This window comes from Anguilla rostrata, chromosome 11 (genome assembly GCF_018555375.3).
Source record: "Anguilla rostrata isolate EN2019 chromosome 11, ASM1855537v3, whole genome shotgun sequence".
Classification (NCBI taxonomy): domain Eukaryota; kingdom Metazoa; phylum Chordata; class Actinopteri; order Anguilliformes; family Anguillidae; genus Anguilla; species Anguilla rostrata.
In genome coordinates this window covers 32,184,062-32,199,468 of record NC_057943.1, presented here as the reverse complement: position 1 = coordinate 32,199,468, position 15,407 = coordinate 32,184,062, and the positions used below count along the sequence as shown (strand labels likewise).

General features: G+C 46.3%; 1 protein-coding gene across 1 annotated transcript in view; it reads left to right on the top strand.

The window, feature by feature from the left end:
- The window catches only part of LOC135234620 (alpha-1-syntrophin-like), a 42,890-nt gene that overhangs the window by 18,840 nt on the left and 8,643 nt on the right, over window positions 1-15,407 (top strand). The window contains exons 3-4 of the mRNA XM_064299419.1: window positions 12,918-13,104; window positions 14,933-15,122. Coding sequence (XP_064155489.1) covers window positions 12,918-13,104; window positions 14,933-15,122 — 377 coding nt within the window. The remainder of the gene's footprint in view (window positions 1-12,917; window positions 13,105-14,932; window positions 15,123-15,407) is intronic.

The window sequence follows — 15,407 nt, the reverse complement described above, 5'->3', positions numbered from 1 at the left end:
AGTGGTGTGAAGAAGTATTTGCCCCGTTCCTGATTCCTTCTATTATTGCATATTTGTCACTCTTTTGGTCTCAGATCTTTAGAAAAAATGTTATATTAGACAAACTTGACAAAGCAAACTTGGTAAACACAAGACTCATTTTTAAATGATTATTTATTTAATGGCAGAAGTTATCAAACGTTCACACAGACACACACACACACACGCACAAACAGTATACATTCAGACATGAACACTCTCACACATACAGACGGATCCAAGCACACTCACTCACACACAGTATTACACACGCACACACACACACTCAAACACACTCTCTGAGTGTGAGTGTGTTCGTATCTGAGTGTATACTGTTTGTGTGTGTGTGTGTGTGTCTGTGTGAATGTAATACCAAGTGTGTTTGTGCATAGTAGTGTGAGTGTTAGTGGGCATGTGTAATCGTGTGTGTATGTGAATGCACATGCATGAGTGTACGTCAGGTTGTGTTTTTCTAGTTCACGTGCATTAGCCATCTGCTCAGCTAAAGCGTACCAGGCCAAGCAGCGGCTAAAACCAGCCTGACCTTCAGCCGCTACGGCTGACGTCCATGACCTTTGACCCGCCCGTCCACCGCTCATCCCCCCCAAAAAAGGACACCAAATCTCCTGGCCAAAACTCAGTCACTGATACTGCAGATGATAGCGTGCTGTTAGCAAGTTATTTAGACCTCAGCCACCTGACTGATCCCAGATCTGCCTGGATACAGCAGTGGTGTGGGGGTTGTGGGGCGGTGGGTGGGGGTGGGGGGGGTACTACAGCCTGCTTTTTCTCTTCGGTCGAGTGGCAGGTGAAAATAGGCCTCCCTCGGACCGCTGACACATCTGCTGGACTGCCGGGCCCGACGGTCGGACGGTGTCTGCGATGCTGGCGAATGGCTGTCTGTTCTCTGCGTCTGGCGGGTGGGCGGGGGATGGGGGGGGTGTGGGGAGTGGGGTGGGGGGTGGGGGGGCGGTGGAATACGGTGTCCTGCCAGGGTGCACATTACCTCCTGGCATCCGAGGCAGAAATAAACAGGCCGGTCCCCGGAGGCCCGGCTCCGCTCCGCCTGGCTCTCCCGTCCCGGAGCAGGCGGGCGGAGCCTGAGCCCGGCGGATAAAAGAGGCTCGCGGATAATCCCCGCCGCGTCTCCGGCGGAAGGACCCACCGCTCGAGCCGCTCCCCCTCCCCCCCCTCCCCGGCGCTTCCGCGGTAAATATAACGGAGTCGATCGGCCTGCTTATCGCCGTTAGCCTCGCCTAAGACGCCTCCGAGCGGAGGGGAGCGTAGCCGCGGGGCTTTTAGCGCTTAATTAAGAGGAGCGGATATAAAGAGGAGCGGATATAAAGAGGAGCGGATATAAAGAGGAGCGGATATAAAAAGGAGCGGATACTTAATTCCATTGCCAGTCCGCTGCCGCCGCCCTCCTCAGCCTGAGCCCGCGTCCTGGACCGGGACCACGTTTTCGGGACCCTCTCGCCTGTCCCCTTGGGGGATGTGCACCCCCCGCACCGTGTCACTCAGTCACCATGCTGCTCTATCACTCCTTAACCCTGGAGTTCATCACTCTTTCACTTTCACCCTGGTGTCCATCACTCTTTCACTTTCACCCTGGTGTCCATCACTCTTTCACTTTCACCCTGGTGTCCATCACTCTTTCACTTTCACCCTGGTGTCCATCACTCTTTCACTTTCACCATGGTGTCCATCACTCTTTCACTTTCTCCTTGCTGTTCATCAGTCTTTCACTTTCACCCTGGTGTTCCATCACTCTTTCACTTTCACCATGGTGTCCATCACTCTTTCACTTTCACCATGGTGTCCATCACTCTTTCACTCTTTCACTTTCACCCTGGTGTTCATCACTCTTTCACTCTTCCACCTCGATACTATACATCTTTTTTTCTCCATCTCTCAGCTACTCTTCCACGTCTCATCACACCATCACCATTTCATCAACAGAAAGGAAGAGGAGAGAAGACAAGGGTGAGGAATGGCAGAGTAGAGAGATGAGGGCATGGCTATGTTAGAGGAAGAGGAGGACTGCATTGCGGAGAGCAAGGTTACGGTACAGCACGAGGAAAGGGTAGAACAGAGGGGGGAAAGGAAGGGAAGTGTGTTTTACCGGAGCGATGGGCACCTTGTCCACGGCGCGGCTTTGGCAGGGTCCTCCGAGACGGACGTTAAATAAACCGCACTTCCTGCGCCGGCCTCCTGGGCCAGCGCTTTGGCTGATCAGCATCCGCAGCAAAAAGGGATCTCGCGGCCGCGTTGTCGGGTTTCCGCGGCGAGGCTTTCCCGCCGCCTTCGCTCCGCCGGAGGTCCTCGCTGGAAGCCGACTCAAACGGCGTCTCCAGGCTGGGGAGGGCCGATGACATCGGACCCCGGCTGAACCTCCCTCTCTGTGTTTCTGGACTGGCGGACTCGAGGTCGCGTTCCCGTCAAGGCCGCGAGGGCTGTCCCGTTGTTGCGTTTCTGGCGCCCGCCCTTGTATGGACGGCCTGCACCCTTTAGCTGACTGAGGGAATTACCCAAAATTCAGTTCAGGTCAGTGATGTAGGAAGTACGGGTGGTGATGCTACGCATTGCATGGACCTGCGATTAAAAATTCGGACATATCCTTTCTTCTCGCTCGTCCCTTCTCATGTCCTTTTAAAAGTCATTAGAATTCACGTATTACAAAGCTGTTCTATTTATCGGAAATACTCATTTTCAGTGTCTCCTAGCTATATTTACAGTTCCTACGTGCCTGGTTTTAAGGTAGTGGATGACACAGCTCTTCCTGTCATGTAAATCTGAGGCTACGTCTTCGTCTCTGAGCAACTTGTCACATGTTGGGTGATGTCAGAAGTCTTGTTCCATTTCACCCTTTCTGTCCCCCTCAGGCCATTGTCCACTGACCCAGAATTAGGCCGTTAAAGTCCCGAGGGCTGTGTTCGGGATTGGGCCCTCGTTTGTGCTCCGATATTCGTCTGAAAGGAAACTGGACTTGTGGATGTGAAAACACCAGACTTTCACAGTTACCCGACATGCACAGATCCATCTGACCTATGACCTCTTTCGATGGGGCAGGTTACAGATACTTTTCCACAGTGGATACTGTTTCCAAATAAACTCAAACTCCCCAGTGCTGAAATTCACAAATGGGTTATATTTCTGGGAAAAAGGAAACAGTCTGTTCACCAGAATGTCGTCGTTTATCAGTTTTACATATCAGTACAATTTAATATTATCTTCATTGTTATCTTTGACACAGTCCCTTTCATTTAAAATATTAAAATGCAACCGAGAGAAAATGTTTGGTTGGACAGAGTGCCTTTACTTGGCTGATTTTGAAAGGATTAATATCAATCTTGATTTGTTTAACCAGAATGCCCCTGAGGCTTCCTTATTCAAGCCCAGAAAGATGAAAAGAAATCCAATAAGAATCAGTAAGAATCCAATGAAATTTTTTCCAACTGTACTCTTGTTTCAGTGGTTCTTATAATTGAATTGGCAGAATCTAATTTAATGAAAAACAGGCTGTGAACAGAAATGGAAAAGCAGTGTAAAGGTATTAACAGGGTGTTGGACCCCCACATGCGGTCAGTGCAGCCCGTATGTCTGTCAGCATCTGGCAGTGGAAGGTGGCATTCTGCATGAACTGCATGAGCAGCACTGGCTACGGAATATGGCTGGTTTAGCTTCAGTGAAATGCTGGTAAGAGGTCAGCTGTAAATTGGCATCATTTTGATATCAATAATTTGGTACCCACACACATGTACATTGCATATAAACAGTGAGCGCCTTAAAGTTTGGGACAAAGACTTCTTGATTTACCTCTGTAATCCACAAATTTACATTTGTAATGAAACAATTCACATGTGGGTAAAGTGCAGATTCTCAACTTTTTTTTAAATACGTTTTGTTTCACCATGTAGAAATTACAGTAGTTTTTATACATAGTACCCCCATTTCAGGGCACAATAACATTTGGGACAAATGGCTTCACGTGTGTTTCTAATTAGTCCAGTGTGTCCAGCTGCATCCTTAGTGTAGATATAAGACAGCTTTCAGTATCTAGCCTTGATTCGGCGCTTTTGATTAGTTTTGGTGTCTGTTACTGGTGTCTGTCAACATGAGGCCGGGTGTTGTGTCAGTGTAGCCATTATGAGGCTGGAAAATAAGAAAAAAACAGAGACATAGGCCAGACCACCAATTGTTTGGAACATCATTAAGAAGAAAGAGAGCACTGGTGGGCTCAGTAATTGCAAAGGTCCTGGTAGGCCAAGGAAGACTTCTACAGTGGATTACCAAATAATTCTCACCATAATGACGAAAAAAAACCCAAATACCTGTCTGGCAGATCAGAAACACTCTTCAGGAGGCAGGCATGGATGCATCAGTAACTACTGTCTGCAGAAGACCTCACAAACAGAACAGCAGAGGCTACACTGCATGAAGCAAACCCGCAAAAACAGAATGGCCAGGCTACAGTTTGCTAAGAAGTGCCTAAAAGAGACCGCAGAGTTCTGGAAAAAGTGATGGCAAGAGCGAAGTGTGGAGGTTAAAAGGACTGCCCAACATCCAAAGCACACCACAACCCCACCCCCCTCCCCCTGCCCTTACCTGTGAGACATGGTGGTGGGGGTGTTATGGTGATGGTGGTATGACTGCTGCAGGTACAGAACATAGAGGGTAGGAGGAGGAGCCAGGCTGTGAAGCCTAGGAAGTAAAGGGAAACAGCCTCTACTGGGTATGTTGAGGGCTTGTTGCCCATTGTGTTCAATGTAAAATACCAAGGTGATTTAATTACCAAAGAAAACCTCATTGGTCAATTTTGTGTGATCATAAATTTCCTTATGTGTAGTTTTGTGAGACAATAATTGTTTTGGTCTGGGAATCTTGGTAAAATATTTATTAAAATGTAACAATTAATAATCAATTTTCAGAACACCATCAGAGAAGTAAATATATTCTGATATATTTTCTGATAAAGTCTGATATTCCCCATTCATTTTAATGGGAGCTCCAATGTTTTTCCCTCAGCATGCACAATACAAGCTTATATGCAAGGCTGTGTAGTTAAATATGCACATCTGTGGTAAGGAGAGTGTGTGTTTTCCGTATGAGTGTTTTTCAGGTTCAAAGCTTTGTGTTGTGATGCAGCGTAAGCCAGGGCTATTCACTGTGGGCCAAACACGGGCTGCCATTGACACACTTTTCACTCTTTGATCATTGAGAAAAAAGTCTGCGTGTTGCCGATGCATCATAAATTGCGACCGTTTCCAGGTCACCATCGTCACATAGGAAGCATTGCTAACCTAATGGGAGTTCCCTCTCTAGGAAAACAGCGCAATTATAGCTAGAATAAGAAGTAGAAACCGTAAGTGTTTTCTTTTAAGAGCATATCTAGTTTGTTTACACGCGCGCATAATGCATGTTATTAATGCGTTTTTGTGAAGCGTAACTGAAGAATGCGTGGCGGTTATTTTTGAATAACTGATCCGGTCCCCGCGTGGACGCTGTTAAAGGATGCTCTCGGGCGTAATGCTGGCGTCGGTGTTCGTGCCGTGTGTTCATCCATTCACTTTGTGTGCGGCGGCCTTTTCTGTCTTTCTGGGGTTCTGAGGAAAAAAATTCGTCCTTCAAGGACTCTCGTTTTGCTTTTTTAGTCAGACTTGTGTGGGATTAGCCAACAATGGAGGGCTAAGCTGTGAGTGTCACCGCTCTCTGCAGCGGGGGAGATTACTTCTGAAGGCTGAGAAATGGGAGCAACAGTATGAAATCGCTGGAATATTCAAGCATGAGACCGCTAATTCAGCGCTAATTGCTCTTAATTTATATGATATTGGCAACATGCACACATACACACTCTCTCTCTCTCTCTCTCTGTGCGTGTGTACTGTGTGTGTGTGTGTTTGGGTGTGTGTATGTCATTTGAATGAGTATTTCTGGTATGTGTGCACCAGTGGTGTGTGTGCTTCTTACGAAAAGGGACACACACGCATCCCCCCTCCCCTCTCTCTCTTTGTCACACACACACAATTTCTCTCTCTCTCTCTTTTTTACACACACACACACACTTTCTCTCTCTCTCTATCTCTCTCTCTCCAGCATGTGTGTGTGTGTGTTTGGGTTGTGTGTATCTCATTTGGGTGAGTGTTTCTGCTGCGTGTTCTCCAGTTTGTGCTTCTTAGGAAAAGGGACACGCACATCCCCCTCCTCTCTCTCTCTCGCTCTCTCTTACACACACACACAAACATGCTGGACAGTGATGTAGTCAAGGCCCAAACCTGAGATGTCTGTCTCTCTGTGAAAGCCCTAATATTTGTCATATACCAGATGGAATTTCTAAACACCGTGCGACAAGTGAGTAATGCAAGGATTAATGTGGAATCTTGTTAAGCATACATAAGACATTTTCCTTCTCTGACTATTGTGATGTCTGACTAAATGTTCAATAATAATTGGTGTCATTATTATTATTATTATTATTATTATTATTAATAATAATAATAATAATAATAATAATGTATTATGTTATGATTTCATTGGGGCGATGCTGTTATGTGAAATGAGTTGCTGAGCCACCAGGTAAAATGCCATAAGCGTCATAAACTGCTGAACTCTTGGCCGGATGTTTAATGAATCCATTCGACTGCGTGCGCAAAGCAATCACACTGAAAGTCTGCCAGGCTAACTGGCTGTCTCCTGAACCTTACTGATAGTTTCACCTCTTTAACGGTGTTTTTCTACAGGACTGACGCCCGTGCTTTAATTAAATGTGCGTGAGAGCCTTCCGCCGGGGCACCAGACCCCCCAGTGGACCTGCGCCATTTCCCATAATCCCCTGGCTGAGCTCCCTCGGTTTACACTGTCGATTTTTTTCACTCCCCGCAGTGTTTTCTGTGCTTTGTGCTCCTGTTCAGAATAGTTCCCAAGCTACTGTTTTAATTAGTCTCTAATGGGAGCCTGGACATGGTCTCAAATATATTTCTTTGTGCCTCTGTTTCTGTCTCTCGTATGTATGTATGTATTTGTGTGTTGTACATTACAGATGCACGTACATGTTGACGCAGTCATCCGTACATTCATTTCAGTTGCGTACAATGGCCCACAGATCCCATGAACAGAAAGGACATATACAAATCTCTGGGAACGCGCTGCAGGAAAATATGAAAAGACGGACAGAGAGCCTGGCGGACCGCGCGCTTCCTCCAGCCCCGCTGGGCTTCCGCGCGCGTTTTTGTCTCCCAGGCCACCGCGGCGGGCGGGCGAGCGAGGCGTGCCCGCATTCCTCAGCTAATGGGGATCACAGGCGGAGCGGAGAGAGAGAGAGAGAGCTTCTCCAGCCACGGCGCGGCAAAGCCAACTGTTACCACGACGACAAGGAAGCCAGGGCACGGCCGCACGCTGCGGGGGCCGTGGGGTGGGGGGGGCAGTCATGCCTGCTCAAGCCTTAATTGCTAAAGCTCCCCCCCCCCCACTACCAATGGTTGTGTGCTAATGAGGGCTGGCCAATCAAAGGGCAGTCTGCGCTCTTGACCTTTAAACTTTGCTGGTAGATACATTCAATTGATTAAATTATACATTATATGTATATATATATATATATATGTGTGTGTGTGTCTATGTGTATGCGTATATATGCAATATATATATATGCAATTATATATTTATAATACCATTATATTTATAGAACCATTATTGTTAATTTGCACATTTTGTTTTGATTTGACAAGAAATCAGGTGAATATGCAGGCTTTCCCTAAAAAAGGGGTGCCACTTCTGACTCGGATGCATTCATGTTGTGAATACAGAAACCTCTGTGCCTCTGTATTCCTTGCCCTAACACAAGTAGCGCACTTGAGTTAGCAGCGTGTGTTGGCTGATTTGCTGTGAGTCGGGCTGTTTAATAATGACAGGGATGTGGCTGGGGTCTCGGCCCACTGAAGTACCTCACAGCACCGCTAGCACCGCTAGCACCGCTAGCACCAGCTGGCCGTACCTCAGTAATAACAGTGCCGTCCGCGCTAATTTTAGCCTCTGTAATAAGACTGGCAGGGAGCGGTTATCATGGAAACATTTGAGGTCTTATTACACTCAACTTGAGGCCGGTTAACTCAGGCTTGGTAATGCATTGCCACACACTGTTCTTCACAGGTCTTCGACCTCTCTGTATAACGAGCCCTCTCCTCTCAGCTCTGGGGTTTAACTGTCCTATGCAGACTATTATTATTATTATTATCATTATTATTATTAGTAGTAGTAGTAGTAGTAGTAGCCGTAGTACTAGTAGAAGTTGTAGTAGTGGTAGCAGTGTTCTAGTGTGAACCTGCATGTTTGAATGTCTGTTCGTGTGTGTACTGTGTAGGTGTGTGTGCGTGTGTATGTGTTTGGGTGCACGTATGTCATTTGGGTGAGTGTTTCTGGTGTGTGTGTGCCAGTGTGTGTATCTATTTGTGGCTCTCAGGAACACATCCCTCCCCACCCCCTCTCTCTCTATCTTTCTCTCTCTCTGTCTGCATCGCTCCCTCTCTTTCTCTCTCTCTAGCTCTCTGCATCTCTCTCTCTCTCTCTCTCTCTCTCTCTCTGTCTCTCTCTTTCTCTCTCTGTCTCTGTCTCTCTCTTTCTCCATCTCTCTCGAAACCCAAGCCCTGCCAGTGACACATACTCCCTGGTCTATTTTTATCAGTCTCCAGCTCTCTCTCTCTGTCTGCCAGCCCATGGTTTGCACAGATTCTCACAGGATCACACCACCCCCCAGCCCCCCTGCCCCCCAGCCCCCCAGTCCCCCACCTCCCCCTAAAACCCACCCCACCGCCACACCGATGACACTGTCCTGGAACCGAAGGTGGCGGTGTTAGGCAGGGGAAGTGTGAATGGATCCGAAGGAGATTATCCCTCTAAATCCAGGACGGCAGCGGCCCTGTTCGTTGAGTCCTGAACAGCTGTGTGCTTTTACCGTTACCCCCCCCGGTCCCAATTCACCTCCTAATCACTCCCCCTCTGTTTCCAGTTGCGCTTAATTATAAGCGTCGCTTACGTAAGGGCCGCTCGCTCGCGAGCGAGGGCAGTCGTCAGGGCGACAGGGAGCAGAAAAAGCAGCAGGTGTGTGGGACGCACTTTTGCCTTCTCCGACGAATCGGAATTCGCAGATGTGAGCTTGCAAAGAACGTATTATTATCAATTATAAATCACCACCACTTAAAAGAATATCGCTTAACGGCTGGACACAGCGAGCTACTTTGAACCGCTACATTTACTTTACAAATAATGATTACCGCCATTTTGATCGCCATTATCAGTACAGTTTATTCGACGAAATTTGCATCATTTGAAATTGACCGTGGTAACTGTCTGTTGAAAAGGCAGTCAAATGGCATTTAAAATATTGTTAGCTCCGCCGTACATTAAGGACTCGGCCAACTGCATTAAGCAATGCAATGCCTGCTGGGTCAGCATTCGCTTTCAAGGCAGCACATAAATTTCCTCATTATTGAGGGAACGTCGGAGGGCCGGACAGCCACTATTCATCGCTGAAAATTTGGCTCGCTCCGTTCTGGGACTACCCTACAAGATGGCGGCTGTCGTGAATGTGAAAAATGAGTGTTAACGCGTAGGAGTGATTAGGAGGTGAATTGGGACTGGGCCATAGATTTCATATAGCACCTATCAATCTCTCAAAGTCAACCAATCAGCCAAGCTGTCAGATAATCAACCAGTTGACCTATTAACCGCCCAGTCATAATGTATAATCAACAAAGAAAGTAAACAGGCAATCAATTATTAATAAATCAGTCAACCAATCAAGTCTATAATCAAAAAGCCAATCAATCAGCCAACCAATCACTTGATAAGACAGTCAATCGATCAGTAAATCAGTAAACCAATCAGCCAGTTGGTCTGTCAAACAGTCAGTCAACCAATCATCAGCTAATCAACCTAGCAATCAACAAACAAATCAATAAATCATTCTACTAATAAATCAATCCAGTCAGTCAATAAATGAATCAGATATGTGTTTTTAGACACTTAATCAAATTTCTGATTCACACTGGGATTTTTCTGAAGGTATATTTAAAGATGTAGCCAATATTTTATCATTTTAATATATTGAACACACAACACTAATCACACTGGGCCTTATTAATGAAACATGCATATAATCATATTTGATTGTTGACTGAGCTTACAAACATTTCCACAAGCATTTTAGCATTTATATTTTCCTTGTCTGAGTTTGTTCTTTGCCTATGTGTTTGGAAGCGTGCGTACACACACACATAAGATGTTTCTGTTTAGAATGCTTTATTATTTAAGTATTTTGAGTAGTTACAGACCTCCTAGTAACAACAAATTGTTTATCAGTACTGCTATTATATTAATATCATAATATATGAATATTAAATAGGCTATTGATTTTAACTACATTAAGCAAATCTAATCTTAACCTTAAATTTCTCAAAATTCAAATCTGATACACCTCTGATGAGACTCAATGTGTCGGCACATGAATCCAATAAATGCACTAAATTAATGTTCCAGCCATTTCACTTAAGGCACCAGCAGGCATTTTCCTGAAAAGGGTGCAGGGTTTTGCAAGAAGACAAAAAGAAACACAATCTTTCACAGGATGTTGGCACTTCGGTGATTAAAAACAAGAACTCAACGCAGAGCAGGTATTTACAGATCTGAAGTGTGATATCAGTTGTGGGAGGGGCCTGTAGTAGCAAGATACAGAAAGAAGTCATCAAGAGATATGGGGCTCATTCCAATCAATTTTTTTTCTCCTTCCATCCTTTCCTTGTGTCCTTTCCTCACTCCTTAGCTCCACCTAACGAAGGACCCGAGGAAAGGACACAAGGACGGAGGAAGGTCCGTAAAAACGAGGAGGTAAAAAATAAGCGGTTGGAACGCACCCCTTGAGATGAGCCTGCGGTCTCCGAGGCCTGTATGCATGTGCAGGGTCAATAGCAGGAGTGGGGATTTGGAGGACTGGTGCGTATGTGAGCAGGTTTCTCTTTACACCAGTTACCCTGTCTCTGTTCAGTTGTTTTATAGCCTGACTCGGTTACTTCACTGGCTTTATACATCCACTCCGATTCACTTGCTTCAGTTGCAGATGAGACCACAGTGAAAGGTGTCATACAGGGACACAAGAACAGCCCTGTCTGTCATTCATGTGCCAAGGAATGTTGAGAAAGTGTCAGATGACTTAAATGATGGCGGCTAATTGAAATCCAGCCTTGGGAGCCAAAACTTTGCGAGAGAAAGTATAAGGGTAAAGTAGGCATGCAAGATTTCAGTCAGCCCTATCGATCAATGGAGCAGCCTTGAATGACAGAAGGTTTTCTATATAGCTAGTGACTTGGAAAATTACTACACAATTACTATTTATACTTTTCTTTAAAACTTTTTTTTCTTTAGCAATGAATACATTTTTACTCCCTTTTCAATAATGGATGGAATTCTAACCTCCAGTCTGTGGTGTTGATAGACTGCCGCTGCTGAGATTGCATTTGATGTGTTGTTGCCATGGAGGTGTTGGTTGATCCCTCTTAGCGGAAGACAGGGGTCATTCTGGGACACCGAGTGCAACTCAGTGAAGGAGCTTAGCTGGATTCATTAATTTCCCACCCGTGGCCCAGCGGGGTTGTGCAAGGTAGCTTCAATCTCCAATTTTTTAAATGGCAAGAAAAACTGCTTGGTGATTTCAGGGAAATCGCACCCCGTTATTAGAAGACGGTTAAGGCCGAGACACTGAGGGTGACCGGCCTTAACGTCCCCCCCGGTCCAAGTCGCGCGTCGGGGTTTGTGACGAGCGGCGGGCGAACGCGGGCGGCGGAGGGCCCTTTACCGCGCGGCCGGGGGCGAGCGAGCGCGCAGACGGCACGCGGAGGGAGCAGCGGGGTTCGAAAGCGCCGGCATCTGGGCCCCCATCTGCGCGCCAGCCTGCCGCTCCCTGGCTGTCAGACGCACCGAGGAGAGCGGTTCCCCTGTAGTTCAGCTTACACCTCCGTGCTGTCTGCAGTCTGGCTGGGGCGGCAGTGTGGCACAGTGGGTAAAGAACTCGGCTTGTAACCGAAAGGTTATAGGTTCAATTCCTGGGTAGGACACTGCCGTTGTACCCTTGAGCAAGGTACTTAACCTGCATTGCTTCAGTACATATCCAGCTGTATAAATGGATACAATGTAAAACAAATTCTATGTAAATGTTGTGGAAGTCGCTCTGGATAAGAGCATCTGCTAAATGCCTGTAATGTAATGTAATGGGTCAGAAATGCTAATGATCTGTTACCAAGCAGTATGTAGCAACAACAGCCTGATAATAACAGTAGCACTTTTCATTAATATCAGTAACGCAAAGAAGTGCTACACAGAAGTAAAACAAGCACAAAATGAAGGGGTACACCACACATAAAAGAAAAAAACAAAGTAGTTAAGTTAAATGAATAATGAAAAACAGTAAAAAGAGGAGTAGAAATCTAAATGAAAATAAAACAAAGGTCAATTAAAGCCTTGTTTAAAAGGCTGGTCAGTAGTTTTGATTTATGAGCAGGAAGTGTGGGAGAGGATCTGGTATGTGGATGTGTAATGGCTGCATGGCAGATAAGAGTGCGGTCGCGGGATCGAACCCAGACGGGGCTCTTCAGAAGAGAAGTGCTGACCTGTGCTCACTTCTCATAATACATTCAGCTGTGTAAAGGGACTGGTCAACTCTTAACAGTGTTAACTCAACTCCAGCAGTGTTTATACACGTTCAATTTGGACAATATGTACGAGTGCTCTATTACAGTTGATTTCAGACCGAACCGTGCGTGTGCGCATGTGTTGGTGTGTGTGTGTGTGTAAATAAAATGTTATTGAAGTTGCCATGGTTTTTACGCTTTACGCTTTCCTCCCCTCCTGTTTTCCAGTGAAGTACATCAAGGAGATGTCGGCCTATTTTCGGAACGCCTCCACCGGAACGCCCTCCCCATGGGACTCCCCGCCCGCGTCCCCCCACAAACAGGGCGGGGCCAACTCCATGGCAGAGGGCAAGTCCATCCCTCTGAAAATGTGCCAGGTCGCCAGGAAGCCCTGCCCACCCGACGGAGAGCACAGGTAGGCTGTTTTAATTGGAGGACCCTGAATTTGGTGCTTAGGCGATGGAACCTTTCTGTCACAGCAGATATTCGATTTCTCCTGTAATCAAACCAAAAATTCAACCAATGAGTCGTTGGGTAAAATGCTGGTTGTTTTGTATTATGGACAGTGAAATATATACGCATTCAAACAGCTGCAGGGTAGGTCATGCTGTTAAAGCACTGTTCTAGTGCATGGATGGACCCCATGGTCTGGTATCTGTTAAGGCTCTGTTACAGTGTGTGGATTGGGCACATACTCTGGTATCTGTTAAGGCACTGTTACAGTGTGTGGATGGGGCCCATGACCTGGTATCTGTTAAGGCACTGTTACAGTGTGTGGATTGGCCCATGCTCTGGTATCTGTTAAGGCACTGTTCCAGTGTGTGGATGGGGCCCATGACCTGGTATCTGTTAAGGCACTGTTCCAGTGCGTGGATGAGCCCCATGGTGTGGTATCTGTTAAGGCACTGTTCCAGTGTGTGGATGGGGCCCATGACCTGGTATCTGTTAAGGCACTGCTCCAGTGTGTGGATGGGGCCCATGGTCTGGTATCTGTTAAGGCACTGCTCCATATTCCAGTATGAGGATGGGGCCCATCCAACAGCAGGGCTTCAGTCAGCCCGGAGAGGAGCGTCTCATTGGGCAGCAGTGACCCCTGGTGCTGGACTGCACGCTTGGAGTTGACACAGCAGTGGATGTGATGAGCACTGCAGCTTGAGCCTGAATGGGAATTCCACACTAGGGAGAAAAACAGAAAAGACTGAAGTTAAAAGAAAAACTAACATTTCACTTTAAAAATGCAGAACCTGCGAGCACATGGACACATTTATAAAGAATCACATTGAGCAGCTTCTTTTAGCCACACTCCTGTACTAACAGGCTTTAACTGGCTCAGGTGGAACTTGTTGTAATCTCTGTGTCTGGTACAATCACTATCACAATCAAACGAAATCATTTATTCCCATTGAATATTAAGAAAACTTTCTTCACAATTAGCACAATTAGATTTATTCTGCCTCCATGTTTGCTGTCACTTGCCAACTGTCAAGCAGAGAAACTGAAATTGACCTTCACAGATGATGCCATAGAAGAAACAAGCTCCCAGAAGTGCTAATCTAAACATTAAAAAAAGCTTTTTCTAAGTTGATTTTTGGCATTTTGAAACCTGGGGAAGTTTTTGGTTGCTTAGCCAGGCAGAAGGTTTCCATTTGTAAGTTGAAAGTGAAAATTCCTGTTCCAAAATGATATCATTCCCACCAGTTTTATAACTGAGTCAAACCTTTCCCGATATGGCAGCTGGAGGTGAGGTTTTATGGATTGAAACTCGGGGAAGGTCTTGGAAGCTCATGGTGCATGCCTGGCTTCAGGGATGGGAGATGTCAGGGAATGATAGAGTTGCATCACTCGTCTACTCTGTGACCACATGAGGACAGCACTGGAGTCCTGTTCGGTTCATTTTTACCAAAATACCTTTGCTAGGTCTTCAAAGTAATTTACTGACATTATAATAGAAATTACCGCTAGCTTGATCTATGGTAGGTCCTTAAAAGTGATAAAAAGGATTTTTTTTAAACTTTTTTTTTGACAAGCACATTTGTGATGCATTACCGACTGGTTCTACCACCCCTCCCTCCTCCTCCCTTCCCTCTGTGCTCTCACTCTCACCCCCAGTTCACATCTTTTAAAATTACAAAGTGGGCGGAGGCAGGCCAAAAGCTGGTGCTGCCGTGCACTTTTAAAATAAACCAATAACAGATGTGTTTAAATGCATTTCGACCACACCCTCCCTACCTTTCGTTCTTCAGGTACCTTGAGGTTGTGACCGCAGACAGAAAGTCGTCTCTCTTCCTGAGGGCAAAGGACCCGGCCGTGGCACAGTCGTGGTTCAATGCCATCCAGGCGGGCACCAACGCGCTCCTGCCCAGAGTGAAGGAGGAGCTGAGAGGCATGCAGGGCGGCAAAGAGGTCAAGCACATTGGCTGGCTGACCGATCAGGTGGGTCATCATTAGAGGACAGAGGGCACGCCCCATACTGTCTGTCCAGTGACATCGCAGGGTGGGCGGTGATAAGGGTATAAGATTCGGATCGTTTGTGTCCCTAGCCATTACAAAACCTTACTGTAACTTTTTAGAATGCTGCCACGAGGTTGTGTAACACGGCAACTTGGTTGCGACAACATTCAACAACATTTTTATAACATTAAAAAAAGTTTTACTACAAGCCACAGCTTTTACAGGAACATTTGTCAATCGGGTCCAGATCAACTGCATACCTTTTTT